This window comes from Corvus moneduloides, chromosome 14 (assembly GCF_009650955.1).
Source record: "Corvus moneduloides isolate bCorMon1 chromosome 14, bCorMon1.pri, whole genome shotgun sequence".
In the NCBI taxonomy this organism is placed as follows: Eukaryota; Metazoa; Chordata; class Aves; order Passeriformes; family Corvidae; genus Corvus; species Corvus moneduloides.
In genome coordinates, this window is record NC_045489.1 from 5153667 (window position 1) to 5170598 (window position 16932).

General features: G+C 48.2%; 1 protein-coding gene and 1 long non-coding RNA gene across 2 annotated transcripts in view; one reads left to right on the plus strand and one right to left on the minus strand.

The window, feature by feature from the left end:
* LOC116451143 overlaps positions 1 to 2951 on the minus strand; it is a 25576-nt gene extending 22625 nt beyond the window's left edge. Inside the window, exon 1 of the long non-coding RNA XR_004243109.1 lies at positions 2383 to 2951. This is a non-coding gene — a long non-coding RNA (uncharacterized LOC116451143). The remainder of the gene's footprint in view (positions 1 to 2382) is intronic.
* The window catches only part of BRWD3 (bromodomain and WD repeat domain containing 3), a 50102-nt gene continuing 35260 nt past the window's right edge, over positions 2091 to 16932 (plus strand). Inside the window, exons 1-6 of the mRNA XM_032124284.1 lie at positions 2091 to 2286; positions 2372 to 2430; positions 2577 to 2606; positions 2857 to 2916; positions 10674 to 10824; positions 12866 to 12964. Of these exons, the coding sequence (XP_031980175.1) occupies positions 2250 to 2286; positions 2372 to 2430; positions 2577 to 2606; positions 2857 to 2916; positions 10674 to 10824; positions 12866 to 12964 (436 nt within the window). The 5' untranslated portion in view covers positions 2091 to 2249. The remainder of the gene's footprint in view (positions 2287 to 2371; positions 2431 to 2576; positions 2607 to 2856; positions 2917 to 10673; positions 10825 to 12865; positions 12965 to 16932) is intronic.

Consider the following 16932-nt stretch of genomic DNA (forward strand, 5'->3'; position numbering starts at 1 on the left):
TTTTTCCCCTGACATGGAATTCTATTCAGCTCAGGAAGATGGATTTGTACTTTCAGGGCATATTATAAAACATCATCTGTGTTTTCTCCTTCGCCTTCCCATCATGCATGAAAAGATGAGCTTGCAGTTCTGGGCTCTGAAGACAGGTGGGAGAAACATTACCTCTCCGGGGAGTGGGATCAGTGTGCGCTTTTCCTGGCTGGGAACTTATTCTGAGAACAGCAGTTTCACACTGTCTCTCACAGGAAGCTCTGCTCTGCAGCTTTGAAGGCCCCAGGGTCCAGCTGGGAAGCTGGGAGAGCTGTTACTATTGGGAAGCCACTGGAATTTGCACCTTGGTGAGGTGGCACCTCGCATCTCTGCCACTGAGGAGCTAAGCAATGAACCTGCCCCGAAAACATTCCAGGAGTAATTATTTGGAGCCTACAAAAAAGATGGAAAGGGACTTGGGACAAGGAGAAGGGGAAATGGCTTCCCACTGCCAGAGGGCAGGGCTAAGTGGGATATTGGGAAGAAATCTTTATTGTGAAGGTGCTGAGGCCCTGGCACAGGTTGCTCAGAGAAGCTGTGGCTGCCCCTGGATCCCTGGAAGTGTCCAAGGCCAGGCTGGATGGGGCTTGGAGCACCCTGGGAGAGTGAAAGGTGTCCCTGCCCAAAGCAGGGAGTGGAACAGGATGAGCTTTAAGGTCCCTTCCACCAAACCATTCCATGATCCTATGAACTGTCACTGACAACTCAAGAACTTTAGAGGATGATGAAGAGGAAACAGGGTCTACACATCACCCAAGCTCCTGGCACAAAACAACTTCCACAGCTGGATAAAGCAGCAGGTGAGTACAGGTGAATTATGTGGAGCAGCTTAACGCCAAATCGCCAAATCCTTCTCCCCAGATTGGCTGGGTGCCTGGAGGGACCCCATGGAGCTGCCAGCAGGAAGGACTGCATCCTGACTGCACAGCAGGAAAACTCTGAGCCAGTGGTTCACAGCAAACCCAGTCCTGAGCAGCTGCTATAAATATATGCTCAAACTGAATTTATTCTTAATATTTCCAGAACATCGACTCACAATGATTCAGCTCTCAGTATTCCAGGCGCGAGGAGAGGTTGTCCTTTGTTATTCCATGATGACAGTGGTTTTTACACTGCCAAGGCTCTGGAGTTCTAACACCCAATGTCAGGTACTTGTGATAAAATACAATTCACTTGATGTGTTTTAGCAACCTATTGCCAAAGTGACACTGATTTCAGGAGCTCTCACAGGATGCTTCCCACGGAAAAATATTTATTTCCATTAAAACTATCTACACTGACCCTGACCCCTTAGTTCCTTCAGAAGAGGTGCTGTATCCATCATATTTTAATTTCCTGATCACTGGGAGAAAACATTTTTATTTAACTCCTAAAGCCACCCGAATCTGAGACCCCTCCCTGCAGCCAGGCCGTGTTTACCTGGAGCCAGGGAGGGCTGACACTTCCCCACCTCGCAGTCCTGTGTCCCCTCCACGGCATATGCGTGGGATTCATCCCCCTACCCATGACAGGATGCCTAAGGTTCCTGAACGCCTTAAGTCGCTTAAAAACGGCTTAATTTGAGGCACACATGGGGCTCCATTTCCCAGGCGCTGCCAGGTAGGAGGCCACTGAGGCCGGGAACACTGTGGCCGTGAGTGCTGGGAAGGGCTGGAGTCGCGAGAGCCGCAGCTGTGAGGGCTAAGGCGAGGAGAATCGGGAGCACTGAGGCCCGGAGGGCCGAAGCCGAGAGGACGGAGGCCGCTAGAGCTCCTCCTGTGACGACTACCGGGCCCTCTGAAGCACACCCCGGCTCAGCGCTGCCCAGTGACGGCGGCCAGACCCCTCAGGCACATCCCGGCTCGCCCGGCCCGGCCCGGCCCAGCCCAGCCCTTCCTCTTCCTCCCCTTCCTCCTCCTCCTCCTCCTCCTCCCTCAGCCACCGCCCGGAAGTGGCGGGCGCCCCCCCGCGGCGCGTCACCGCCCCGCCCTTCCTGCCCCCGCCCGCCCGCCCGGCGCTGCCGCGCGCGCCCCCCGGCGGCGGGCGGCGGCGGTGCGGGCGGTGCCGGCGGCGCTCGGTCCGCGGAGCCGCGATGAGCCCGGGCGGGACCCGCGCCCGCACCCGCACCGGGACCCGCGCCCCGCACCGGCACCACCGCTCCGGCATGGGGCGGCGCCCGCACTAGGAGCCGAGTCCCCCCGGGGCGCCATCCGCCACCTCCCCTCCCCCTCCTGAGGAGGATGGCGGCGGCGGCCGCCCCGACCCAGCTGGAAGCCGGTGGGTATCGCTGGCGGCGGGGGCTGCGCTCCGCATCTCCCCCGTTCTAACCGTGTCTAACCCGCTCTCCCCCGCCCCTCCGCAGAGCTCTACTACCTGATCGCACGGTTCCTGCAGTCCGGACCCTGCAAGAAATCCGCCCAGGTGAGCGCGGAGCCGGCGCTCCGGCCGGGCCGGGCGGGCGGCGACGGGACGGGACGGGACTGGACGGGACAGGGCGGCGGAGCCGCTGCGCTGCGGGCGCCGGACTCACGTCCTTTGTGTATGTCTGTGTGTCCCTCTGTCCCCAGGTACTGGTGGAGGAGCTGGAGGAGCACCAGGTGAGGCGCCTGCCCCGGCGGGACGGGGGAAGCCCTCGGGACGGCGGGGTCGGCGTTTGCCCTGCCCCGTCTAACCCAGCCCATCTCCGCCCGGGACACCGGGCAGGAGCGCGGCTGACCCGCGGCGGGGCCGGGGGCAGCGACCAGGGGGGCTCCATCCCGGGGGGCGCGGGCGGGCACCGGGGGGGGTTCCCGGGGAGGGGTCGCTCGGGCTCTGACGGCCGCCCCCGTCCCCGTGTCCCTTCCGCAGCTGATCCCGCGACGCCTGGACTGGCAGGGCAAGGAGCACCGCCGGAGCTTCGAGGACCTGGTAAGACAAGTTTCACTCCTGACTTTTCCGACAACTTCCCTCCGCCCCCCGCGCCGCCGCTGCCGCACCGGCCGCCGCGTCCCCCTCTCGCCCCGTTTGTCTGTTCCCCCCCCCCCCCCCCACCAGGGCTGCGGGCTGCTCCCCGCCGAGGCCGCGGCGGGCCCCGGGGTGCGGAGCGGAGGGCAGGGCAGGGAGCGGACCCGCGGCGGGGCCGGGGGCTGCCGGTGAGACCCCCGTGGGCCGCCCGGTAGCACCGGCGGAGCGGCCGCGCCGCGCTATTGTGGGGCCGGGGGTTATCCGAGGGCACGCACCGGGGCCCGCCGCGGCCAATGGCGCCGCGCCTTGCAACGCGGAGAGCGGTGCGCGGCGATGTGAGGCGGCAGCTGATTGGCTGCGGCGGCGTCGCGGCGGAGCCGGGGGGGCGCGGGGCGCGGGTCTCCCCCGGTCCCCCCGCGTCATCGCCGCCGCCTCGCCCGCTGCCCCCGCGGCCCCGGGGCTGCCCCGCTCCGGGCCGGGCTCGGCCGCGCTCCCGCGGCCTTGCGGGGGGGACGTGCCGGACGTGCCGCCGGGCCCGGCGCTGCCGGGCTGGGTCAGGGATTCCCGGCCTGCGGCGGCCTGCGCGAAACCCGCTCCTCACCGCGGCGTCTGGGCCTGCTGTCAGGCAGGAAAGGAGGGGTTAGGAAGTGTAATGTTGTGGGTGTTAAATGCCGGTGAAATAAACGGAGTGGCTGCTTTTGCTGAGGTATAAACCTTATGAATGTGTGTCATTGAGGAAGGTCAGTCCCTCTGCAGGGCCGGGAGTGGGGGGTGGCCCTTGGCCCCGCACCCCCGAGATGTGTCTGTGTGAAAGCGACAAAACTGAAGTCGTTCCAGCCCTTTCCCAAAGAGTTCAGACGGCCTTGATTTCATTTCTGGGAGCTCTGGGCAATGACGTGTGGCGCTGATGTAGCACTTTGCAGCTGGAACGCTGTAAACTTCCCAATAGCGTTTATAGCATTGATACCTGTGACCAGCACTGGCACCTCACCTGGAAGGAATGGAAGGCACGTCCTGGCCTCTCCCGGCTCCCAGGGAGAGCAATGGTGACGTGGGATTTTGCCATGACTGTTGCTCAGACTCCTCTGCATCTGGCTTAGGAGGTGGTTTTCCACTTTAGCGACTGTGTAGAAGCTCAGGTCTGGACAGAACTCTTTGTGTGCAGAGCAGACCTTTGGACCCCACTGCCTTTCTCTTTCCAAAGCCTGTTCAGAATTTCAGGTGGAAGTTGGGCTTCCTCACACCTCTTGTGGATAATTCTGGGACTGTAAATTGAGTGAACAGACATAGAGTAAGTTCTGCATTCAGTAAGTTTTGGTGCTCTATGGTCTTCCTAGAGAAGGTGAAATCTAACTGTGTGCTGTCTCAGGTTTAGCTTGGGACTGCACCCAGTATCCAAGAGGAATATTAGCAGTGCCACTGTGAAGTCTGGTGTCAGACAAAGTGGTTTTGCCTATCACTTAGATTAACATCTTATTTTTTTCCTCTCATTCTGTGTGGCACAGAAAAGCCTTAAAACCTTTTTTTTAAATGTGTGTGTGAACATGTTGAAACATGTACTTTTCTTAGCATTTCAGAAATGAGAGAAATCAATTTTGAAGTGAGTTACGGAGTTAATGAGAAATTTCTTTTTTCTGTATAAACTCATCATAATTAAATTTCAGGGGGTTTTTTTTCCTGTATGTTAAACTAATCAGCACTAACTAATGCTTTTAGTTTGCCTTCTTATCTGGTATTATTTAACTGTTTCTCATGGTTTACAGTAAGGACCAGGATTATAAATGAATCTTTACAGTGAGACAGGTTGATGCCAGGTGGGATGAGCTGAGTTTCTCTCTGTGAATCCTCAGAGTGTTGAGAATGTTGAAGGAAGGCTTTTTCTACCCTCATTGCTTAGGGTTTGCTGTGTTTGGAATTTGGACTTTTGGCTGCATATGATTGTTTATTAACCTGAGCTCCTCGACTTCAGGGCTGGCTGGATGTCTGAATGCCATGTTCAGAACAGAGCCAGGGTTGTGAAGGACACAAAGCACTCCAACCTTCATTTTAATTATCTCAGGCACATAATGAACCCAAATTAAATTGGAGATGCCAGCAGTTGGAGGTAAGGGGTTTTTACCTACCCATTTCTGGTAGCTTTTTACAGACAGAAACCCAGAATTGTTTACAATCTCAGCTGGATGGTGCAGCTACTCTGGTCAGGCAGGTAATTGAACTGATGACAGTTTACAATCTGGAGAAGTCTGATTTGTTTGTTTGCCCAATATTCTGACAGAGTATTTCTCGTTCTGGTGTTTCAGCTTTGTTTTCCATCCTCAGTGTGGCTGTTTAGGTTCGGAGTGGTGTTTTTCAGAAAATATGCCAATACTGTGACCACTCAGTACGTTGTTATTGCTCCTGGGCTTTTGAGAGTGATAGAGATGGAGCAGCCCAGTGGCTACTGGGTGGTTTTTATCTAGGGAATGTCTACTCCCACTTCACTCGAGTTTTTAGGCAAGATCTGAAAGCTCTCTGTGAGATTTCTTTGTTCCTTTTTTTTTAAACTTAATCTTTAAGTGTCAGGTATCACAGGGCAGATGAGTAGTTTAAGACACGCTAATAAGAATTGTACCTAATGGAGCAAAACCACACAGAATGCAAGTTTATGTGCATTTGTGTTCCCTTTGTTTTTCCTGTTTATTTCCATGTTTTTGTGCAGCGTGTGGCTGCCTGTCTAGGTAATCACAGAATCACAGAATATCCTGAGTTGGAAGGGACACACAGGATCATCAGTCTGACTCCTGGCCCTGCACAGACACCCCAACAATCCCACCCTGTGCATCCCTGGGAGCTGTGTCCAAACACTCCTGGAGCTCTGGCAGCCTCAGGGCCGTGTCCATTCCCTGGGGAGCCCTTCCAGTGTGGGACAAGTTCTGAGGGAAAAGAACCTTTCCTGATCTCCAGCCTGACCTTCCCCTGGCACAGCTCCAACTGTTCCCTCGGGTCCTGTCCCTGTCACAGAGAGCAGAGCTTGGAGCTGCCCTTCAAGAGGCGCTGCAGCCCCCCATGACTCTCCCCTCAGTCCCCTCTTCTCCAGGCTGAATTCTCCAGGTGTACTCCACAGTAGTTTTACTTTGTCATTGGCTGCTGGTGGTCTCGAGACATGAGATGTGTTTGTAAAGGGGAGGGTCAGTGAATCACAGAATCCCAGACTGGTTTGGGTTGGGAGGGATCTTCAAGCCCATCCCATTCCACCCTCTGCTATCGGCAGGGTCACTTTCCACCAGATCAGGTTGCTCCAAGCCCCATCCAGCCTGGCCTTATGAAGGTCTGAAGTGTGTCCAACTTGCAGGCAATTAGTGCTCTGGTTTTAAATGAGCTGCAGCAGCTCGGTGTGGAGTCAGCTGCTGTACAGATGAGTCAAGCTGAATGACTCCGATTATCAGCACAGTCTCCAGTGACCTGCTGTTCCACATTATCTTTGTTTATTCCTGATAAAGGTGACTGGCTCTGCTCTGGTTTTAAGAACTTTCTGATGGGCTGAGTCTTCTGGCTTGGCCTGGTTCAGTCTTTGTGTTGCAAAACGTGTAATTCCAGGCAAAACAGAAAATCAGCTGTTGTTGGACAGTGGGGAATTTGCATCCATGAGCGGCTGTGCTGGTATGGAACAGCTTATGGGATTTGGCTCTGAGTTCCTGACTTGCCCATCTGCATTGATTTAAAACTAGCCCTGTGTCCGAGGTGCTGGTATTTATAGATCCTGCCAATCCCAGCATTAGCAGAGCAGAGATGTTACAGTTTTGTCACCTCAGGAAAATGTCATCTGATAGCATGGTCGTTCCCACCTGTTCTTTCTGGGGACCCCAGTGGGTAAAGGCTTTTTTAATTCCTGTCTATTTGCATATTGTTGCATCTTGTGCAGGTCCAGTGTCTGAGCTTCCTTGTGATGAGATTCCCTGTTTGAGATCATGAGTAATTTCCTGCTTGCTCAGCTGCCTCAGCCTCTTGGCCTCCTCCACTACTTTTTGATATAGTTGTCAATTGATTCTTAATTGATGGTTACTTTGGCAAATGAGGGAAGTGTTGGAAGACTACCTGGAGGATAGAAATCCACTGCTGAGGCCCAGCAGGGCCTGCCCACCGGGAATGGGGACGGAGCAGCCTCCGAAGGGCCGTGTCACTGCCTCTTTCAGTCTGCAGCTCTTGCCTCAAATCTGTGCTTTGAAGAGATGTTCCACTGGGCTTCCCAAAAGAGGTTGTTCCCAGAGTTCCCTTGTTCCCATCTCTGGGAAGACAGACATCTTATTTTAAGTAGTAATCACAAAGAGTCTTTTTTGGGTTGTTTGTTCCCTGTTTATTGAAACCTTCCTTGGAGGAGGAGTTGTCAGCAGCTGTAGAATCACAGACTCCTGACTTGGAAGGGACCCACAAAGATCATCAAATCCAACTCCTGTCCCTGCACAGGCACCCCAAGAATCCCACCCTGTGCCTGAGAACATTGTCCAGGCAGGGATCAGAGTCACACCAGGGGATTTTGTTTCAGGGATCAAGAAGCTGCTTCTCCCAGCTCCAGGGAGGACTCTGTGCTCATGGTCTCTGAGGTGATGCTTCCAACCACGGGACCATGGACAGGTTCAGGGGTTGAATTTCTCCGAGCCCTAATGTGACTTCACTAATAGTTCTTTCCTTGTGCTTATCACTGGAACAGCTTATCTCAGCCTGGCTCAAGCAGTCAGGACTGGGAGAGTATTTTCAAAAGAGAATTTTTTAAAAAGAACGGATTCGCTTCACTTAATCCATCACTTTTTAGATCCATTGTACCTGTGTGGTTACTGTGTCAGAGGACTCATCTGTGATACAATTGCATTCTTGTGCTCTCATATTTTAACTTTTATAGGTTTTTTTCACAATCTAAGGCAACAAAACATATTTTCTTTATGATTTATCCCAAGATGCAGCATTTGTTCTCACTTAGCATGTTTTCAGCTCTGCATTATTTTAACATGCGTGGTTTGGGCCTGTACTACTCATCTCTAATTTTTTTCCAGTTTTTTGATTATTTTCTAAAATATTTTCTCATTATATTCTAAAGTACTTTCTAATTATCTTCTAAAATATTTTCTAATATATTTGAGGAGCTGATAATATCCTTGCTGCTGTTTCATTTTGCCATGTGGGATTTGGACGAGCACACACTAAGAGGTGTAGCTGCACTTATGCCTTTTTCCATCCTTCTTTTAAGGAAAATCTGATCTGGGAGACTTTGTTCTTTTCAGCTGGATGTTTGCAGCTTCATGTTCTAGAAAAATAATTAAAATCCGTTTACAACTCTCTCATACAGAGGTGAAAGGAAGGATTTTTGATTCAAGTTCTTTTGGGAACCTGAAAATAGAATTGCTTGTTTAGCTCTGGGCTGTGATTTAAGCATTTTTTCTAGAAGTTATTATGGAAAAAAATCACCAGGAGAATTTGCTGCTCTTGCTGCCTGCCTATGAAGCTGTTTGTTAGTAACAGCAGTGATAATATTCAGATTAAGGGCTGCTTATTTGGGGCTGTTGTGGGTTGTAGAAACATGGAAATGTCAGGGAAAGAAGTGTGATCAGGGAATGCTGTCGGGCCCCACGTGTGTCAGTGTTTGCTCTTTGCTATTCCCTATAAAATTGTGTCTTCATCTTCGAGCAACCAAGTCCTTTTCCATTCTGGAGTCAGTCAGGACTGCTTGTGGAACAACTTGGGCTCTGTCTTTCCAGTGGGATATTTGCTGCCAGGCTTAATTCAGCACCTTCCTAGGCATGGAATGTGGTGAAACTCCCAAACCAGCTCCAGGGTGAAGAGGGGAGTGTTTGCTGTGCTATACTGGGAAAATGGTTTGGATTTTTTACATTTCCAGAAAGAATAGTGTGGTTTGGATTGTTTTGGTACTCTGGAAGTAAAATTCCAGAGCTTTTAGGTTGGTCTTTTTGATCTTTTAATCTTAAGCTTGATACATTGCTGTTTGTTGGCAGTTGGTGACTGAGGGGCTTGTTGCTGGTTATCAGAGATGGAAATAAGAATTTCATACTCAGATTTTACTTAATTGCAGATTCTCTCTCTAGAATTTCCCTTTCAGACCCTTTCAGAAATCTTACACCCTGAAGGGAGGCTGGTGCAGCATCATAAAATATTTTATAGCATGAACACATTTACAGTGTTTCAGGAATGAGTCAGAGGCAAATACCAAAGTTTGGATAATCCTTTTCTCTCATTTCAACTTCTGTTACATCCCATCATTTACAGTGAAAGACAATTCATGCTCATACACTGAACTTCACTGCTTGTGTCACTGGGAAGTTGTCAATATAATTTTGGAACTCTGATTTTGGGGAAAAAAAGCTAAAATGACTGGAGAAACCTGTCAGTGCAGGAGAGCATTCCCAGGGTCATTCCTTGATGCTCGCTCACAGGATGAAAAGTCTTGGAATGAGAACATGTTAATGCACTCGTCAGGTTTCTCATTCCTGCACTGAAAAAATGATGATTTTGGATCTTCAGAATTATCATGATTGATGAGATGATTCTTTAACAAGCAGTGAATGAGGGATGAGTAGAGGGAGAAACCTGTCTCTTTTCCAAGGGTTTCATTCACATTGGAAGAGTTTTTAGTCAGATTTAGTTAACTGTTAAGTTGTATATTTAATTAGATATATTTCCCTTTTCTTTGGATTAAAATCTTAATTATGGGACAGTGTTGATCCTGCTCATGGTGCAGGTGGTGACATTATCCAGCCCTGCCTGGCTATGCTGGGTCCTGTAGCTCCACTGCTGTTGCCCAACTGGAATGAAAAAATTCCCAACGCCATGTCCTAATAATCTGTTTGATGACACAGTTGAGTGAACAGTGTTTTGGCAGCAGGGCTGAGGGAATTACAAACCTTCTCCTCCTTCCTGATGCCTGGCACTCCCTCCGGTGTGCTGGGGCGGGAGCTGGGCACATCCCTGGGGTCTTGGTAGGCAGGAGGCTGTTGATCCATGAAAAGAGGTGGATGGAGCTGGGTGTCCTGTGTCAAAGGAGCTCTGATGGGCAGCTTTTCTTGCCAGTTTGTAAATATAGGAGTCAGGCAGTGCAGGACATTCTGGATAATGCAGCACAATTTATTTGTTGTTCGAACAGAGTGTCAGAAAAAACTGTTGTCACTCCATAGAAAACAGTCTCTGTCCAAAGGGAGAAATAAAGGCTGTTTTCCCAACATGACAAAATTGGACCTACACATGTGGGTCTTAAAGATACCTACTCCCAGGAGGTGGAAACTGGAGACTGAGTATTGATTTTAGGGTAATGTTTAGGGGTTTTAGGTAATTTTTAAGGTTTTTATTCTTTTGCACACATGCTTCATACAGTAATGTAAATGCAGGGCTGTTTCAGTTAAGCAAAAAATGGGAAGAGAATGAACTGAAAGGTAAAAAGGCTTAAAAAAAGCTGTTTGAGCAGAGCACTGCACTGGGAGCTCCAAGTTTCAGGGGATTTTTGTTTCTTACTAAGGGAAATCCTGAATTTACAATTAAGCTGTTCCAACCTGAAATTTCTGGTGTGGCTTTTGCAACACTCTACATCACTTTAAAATGCAGTATAATTAATTTTGAGGGGGTTTTCAGGGGGTTTAGGCTTGGTTGCAGTAACTTTACACTTGAATATGAAGCAAAGTACTACCAGTAGAAGGAAGAATAAACCAGTTTTCTAATGTCTGTGTTGTTTGTGTGTTTAGGTGGCTGTCAATGCACACATCCCTCCAGATTATCTTCTTAGGATCTGTGAGAGACTTGGACCCCTCTTAGACAAGGAAATCCCCCAGAGTGTGCTGGGGGTGCAGACTTTGCTGGGTGTTGGGCGCCAGTCTCTCCTGAGGGCAGCAAAAGGTAAGATTTTCTCAATTTACCTGGCTTGAATTCTATTTTAACGTTTAACCCCCTTTTGTTTCCATTCCTTTTGGGATATCTGTGTGTTTGCATGAGCCCTGGTTTGTCTCCTGTGCTTCCCGGCTTTTTTCTTCCTAAAATGCAATCGTTGCTGGCCCTGTTGGATATGTTTTCTCGGGTTGGAGATGCCATTTTAAGCAATTCTTGCCTACAGTTGCCTGATCTTGTTACTTCCTCTGCCTCCTTCCCCAGTGTGTTGGTGTTGGTGTAAATGATGTGAATGGGATTAAGGGTTTGATCCAGTTGAAAAAGGCCATTTTTTCCATATCCATTTACACACACTTGTGTCTAAAATCACTGAGCTGGGCTGTTTTTCAGCCTGATTTCTTCCATTCTTTGTCTCCCTAGCTGTGCAGACACAGGATGGGGTGGTGGCATTTGGGGCAGCATTTAGGGAGTAGAAGAAGGCCAGGCTGATTCTTCATTGACAATTCCTGCTTGTCCTTGCGTCAAGTTAATTTGAAAGCCCCCAATCCTTTCATGAAGAGAGCACCAGTCCTATTCCCTTTGAAAAATTCTCTGCTTGAGAGAATGATCCTGAGAGCAGTTTTGTGTTAGAACGAAAGAGATCTGAGAGCCATCTGCTATTGAAGTGATTCCTGCTTCCCTCCTCACTCCATGCCCCTGCCACTTCCTCCCTGTAGGAGCCAGAACTTCCTTGATCCGTGCTGATTCAGAGAGCTGAAATGTTGCAAAATTTGTTGTAGTGAGTTAAATGAGCTGGTGGAAAAGGATCACAGGGCTGGAGGTGACACAGGAGGAGGAGCATCATCCTGGGAGAGGAGGAGGGATGGCAGAGCAGGACCTTCCTGTTTTGGTGGCAGTTGAGCCCTTAATGCCCTGCATCCTGTGAAGTCACACTGTGATGCTGACGAGCATCTGCTGATCCATTGGATATCTCCTGGAGGGATGTGCCGTTCCCAAACATGTTGCCCTACACACTTTTGGGGCTGAGTCTTGTTTTGCCTGTGCTTTGCTGTAATTAGGTGCAGAAATTCAGGTTTGCAGAGAAACATTCCTTCATTACGTACTCAGTTTGCAGCTTAGAAGCAAACAGCAGCAAAATGTAAAGAGAAAATAAACATTTTTCTGCAGGGGAACAGAAGGGTTTAGGTGGATGGATCTATTATAGGAAGTGTGAGTGCTGTTTTTAATGAGTATCATTTAATACTCTGTGCAGCAGTTTGGGGTTCAATCAGAAGGTGCTCTCAGGAGTCTCTGAGTCACCTCAGCTTGTGCACTTTATGTTCAGAGATCTACATGGTGCTACACAGATCCACCAACTTGCGGCACTGTCCTTCTGTTTCAGTACTTACTCACCGTGGAAGCTCATTTCTCTCCCTCCAGATGGCCAGAAATGGAAGAAATCCAGGTCTAATTTCTGAGGCACTTTGAACAGTCTCAGAAAAATCACTATTGTTCTAGAGAGGAGCCTCTCCGAGGCCAGTTGGCAGCAGAGGGCTGGAGAGTCTTTAAAGAGAACAGTCTTGACTTTAAAACAATTTTTTTTGGGGGGGGCGGGGTGGGAGGGTGCAGAGGACAATCTGAAAGGAGGGCATGTTGCCACAAATTGCAGGAAAACAGATTTATTGGAAAAAACCCTCACTTCTCCTACTTTTAGGCAGCAAAATGTGTATTCTCAAATGTGCAGTTCCTAAGCAGAGTTGTTGAGATTGCAGAAGGTAAACATGGCAGGATTCAGTCCTGCCTCCATACAAAGTGCACCCACTTTTTAAATTCACTTCTTCTCTCCATGGATTTAGAGTCAATAATCACCCAAATTAGGCAAAAATAAGCTGAAACCATTTATGGTGACGCTGGCGAGGAACTGGAAATCAGAGTCACAATCTTTAAATGAGGAATGTCTGACAAACTATTTAACGAGACAAATCTCGTTCTGGGCTGCTGGGAGTGGTGCTTGATCCATTGGTTATTTAATGTATTGATTATTTTTTGTCCCTTGTCACTCTTGCTGGTGCAGACTTCAGACACACGCTATGGAAAGGATCTGCATTTGCAGCTCTGCACAGGGGCCGACCCCCCGAACTCCCGGTGAACTACGGGAAACCACCAAACGTGGGTGAGTTTGGAAGTCCATAAAATGGTTTTTTCTCCTGTCTATATTTATTCCTGTCCCACAGAAAGTTCCTCTCACTGACTAAACCACTAGTATGAGTTTGCATTAGTATTTTCTTTAACATTTCATGATGAATTAGTCTAAAATAGGTCTCTGCCTGACAATAGGATAATTTTTGTGTTATTCAGGCTTGGATTTTCCACATTGTGTGTAGCCATGTTTTGCAAAGCTTTGCTTGGTTGTTTGGAGGGCAACAGGCTTGAGTATTTTTTTGTGATATGCCTCCATAATATGTACATGTGCTTGTAAGATTGGATGGGCATGGTCACAGGAGCATGGAATCCTGTAATCATCATGGTATCTTAGCCAGAACAGTGTCTGGCTCCCAGGGAACTTTTTTGACTCAAGAATTCCTTTTAGTTGGATTATGACAGAAAACAGACTGCTTGCAACATCCCTCTCCAAAAAGGAAATAATCACCAAAGCAACATTTGTGTTCCTTCAGCCTCAGTTGTCCACACAATTAGATAAAGAACTTGTATAAAACTCAGATATATGTGGGCTCTCAGCTTATATCTCATCACAGAGCTGCTCTGTTTTATATAAACTCAAGTGTTTGCCTTGTATGGTTTGAACTTTCATTAACTGTTTTTATAGCAAAAAAATTGATTCTTGCAGGCATAAAAGTAAATCCTGGTTTGTTTCTTCTTTAGGGTATTTTATCTCTGTTTGTGCAAGTGGATACATTTGCCTGGTTTGTCAGGGAGTCCTTTCATGTATGGATCTTCCCTCCCTTTGCAGAAGAAGGGATGGTGCTGGCAGTTTTCTGTTTCTACCCTATCTGTGTATTTATTATTTTAGGCTGGTTCTGCAGTTACTTTGCTGTGAGCAGTTGTGCTGATGGATTACTAATAGTCTGCATTGTAGATTTATTGCACACAACTCCTCTGGTTGTATTTCTGCACGGATTCTTGGATCAATTCTTTCATCAGACTGGGTGTTTTTGGAATATGTGGTATTATTAATGAGGCATCCTGGCAGATTGGACTTCAGCATTTGTCATGCTTTCATGGCAAAGGGCTGTGCTGCTTGTTTGGTAACTCTTTAGTGACTTAAAGAACACGATAACTGTTTGGTTTGGGTGTTTTCCTAATTGGTTTATTTTTTGTAAGAAAGGCAAAGGTATTATACGGAAAAGGGTCTTTCATAGCCAGGAATTAATTTTTATAAGTATTGATTCCTGGAAGAATGCAGTCCTTAGTGTAGCTACATAAACTACTACTAAGAGAGGAAAATGTGTATAAATATTAAAATAAGGATTCGACTTCAGACAGGAATTTGATTTCCCTTGTTAATCCTGAAGGGGAAGTCAGAAAATTCTGCGTCTGTTTGTGCAAAAGGGGTGGTTTTTTCCTGGTGAGTGGTGCCAGCCAGAGATGCTGCAGTGTGTGTGTCTTGTTTTAAGTGCAAGATGAAGAAGTGTGCCCAACCTCTTTGGTGTTTTGGCATAACTGTGAATTCCCACACTGTGCTGGCTCAGGCAGATGGACTTTTCTGGAATTACTTGCTGAAGGAGTTGGGCTGAAGTAAAAGACACCCATTAATGTGTGTGATGATTGTGTAATTACCTGTGCAAAGTGGTAAATCGAGGTATAGAATGAGCAGCCAGGAGTATTCTCACATCGTTTCCCTTCCAGTGATAAGGATTTAAGCTTCCCACCATAAATGCTGTGAGAATGGGGTCAGTGATGGTCCAAATGGGATCAGCTGGGAAGGCCCAGCTGGAAGAGTCAGGAGCTGCAGCGGTTGCCTTTCCATGTGGTTGGGTTGGGATGGGACCTTGTGTCTGTACTCCAAAATGAAAGGTCCTGCACAGTGGAACTGGAGTGGGAAATTCGTGTTGCCTTTTCCCTGCGTGTTTGTGCAGAGCTGGGAATCTTCTGGGGGGGGGAATCTCTGGGAAAGTGCTGAGCTGCGCAAGTCATTCCCAGGGATGTGGTGTTTGTGTGCTGGGGCTGTGGTGATCTGCTGGAGGGGGACAGGGAGGGAAAATGCTGGCTGGGCTTCCTGCTGCCGACAGGACAGCACAGAGGAGGAGAGTCTGGTTGAGCCTTTCTGGGCAGCTTTTGCTGTAGTGGAACTTCTAGAGTTTGCTTGTGCTCTTCCAGACAGAAAGTGGAAAGACTGGTCATGCAGTACCTCAGCACTGGGAGTGATTCCCCTTTGATAAACCTGCCTTTGATGCTACTTCGATTTTGTCAGGGCTTTTTTTTTTGCAGGCAACTCAAAGCAGGTCAGAAAGAAGGTTGTTTTCAGTCTTTAAGAACTGCTCTAACCTGAGGATGGAAATATTTCTGTGGGCAGCTGTTGTCAGTGAAAACAACACAAAATTTGGAAGCAGAGAGTTTTCAGCACAGTCTCAGTGAACAAGCATTTCATCTGGGTGGAAATTCACAGTCAAGGTGATCCAGCTACCTTGGGCCTGCCAAAGAGCAGCGCCGGGATGAGGTCAGGAATCGATGAGGGTTTGTGCTGGAAATGAGTTCCATGAGGTCAGCAGCTCCCAGAGCTGGAACACGCTGTGCTTTTGCTGCTTCTCCTGCGCCCAGACTCTTTGTGGCCGCACAGCCATTCTCAGAGAAGGTGTTTTCCATGTGGAAGCCAACTGTGTTTGCTTCCTGGCATTCCTATGAATCCTGACTTGTGTCTCTCCCATGAGTGGTACCTGATCCTTGCTTGGATTTGTGATGAGGGCAAAATCTGGGTCCTCGTTACAAAGTTACAGTGCTTCTTGCAGAGGGTAAAACAGTCTGATAAGAGCTCATCACCCCTGAGAAACTGATTTTAACGCAAACATTTGCACCAGTTTCCCGTTTTCTAGTTTTCCTTGCAAAAAGTGGAGAGAAACAAGGGTTTTTAGGGAGAGCAGGAATTCAAGCTGGTGCTGCCCAGTGACTTTGCCTCACTGAAATGCTTTAATTCCTTCTGAGGTTGTGATTAAACTTTGAAGTTGAGGCTGTCTGATGATTGTTTTTTAAATCTGGCTTTCACTGGTGGGTTGTTGTTGCAGGGTTTGAAGTTTATCCTTCCTAGGTGAGCTTTCTTGCAAGGGTTTTTACATTTGTGCTGTCACCTGCAGTAGAATGGGGGGTAAATTGTTATTTAGGAATTGCTGTTGTCAGCCTATGTGACTTGCATTAAGGACTGCAATTTTCCTGAAGGTGTGGTCTTCCAGGACCAAGGGCTGTGGGAAAGAAAGAGTAAAATGCCTGTATTTTACAGGTTGGTAGTTGGAGGAGCTGAGATGGCCCTTCAGTGTTGGGACAAAATTAACTTTTCTTATCAAGAAGGCTGGATCTCCTCCCTTTTTATGGGAAATAACTGTCTTGAAAGTTTTTCCTGGCAGGGAATAGTGAGGGGGTGGACTTGGCAGCTCTTACACCCAGTGTGGCATGAAATACATCAGTTAATGAGATAGGTTAGTAAAATTTTTTAGGGTTACTAAGTTGCTATTTCTCCATGTGGGAATTGTTAGGTTTTAATGCTTTGGGGCCTTAGGAGGACAATAACTTCATTGTGTTGTAGAAAGGAAGCTTCACAGGGATTTTTGTCATGTGGGGGTAATTCCCTATTTAGATATTGTGTATTAATCTTCCTAAAAATACAGGAATGGAGAATATTTGGTTTGTTCCTTTGAAGCAGTGATAGGTTTTTTTTTCCAAAGATGCTGTTGCCTTGATAAAGTTGTTGCTCCTCGTGGCTCAACAATAGTTCTGGATGTCTCTGATGGAAGCATTTCATAAACAGGGCTTTTTATTTTGTAATTATCCATGGGAGATGGAGGAGTTTTATCCTCATTGTGCAAATAGGGAAATAAACACAGAAAAAAAAAAAAAACCAAATGACTTTCATATCCGCTGAAGCTGAACTGATCGCAAGGCTGGGAATCGACCGGAAAAGTGGGGTGCCAA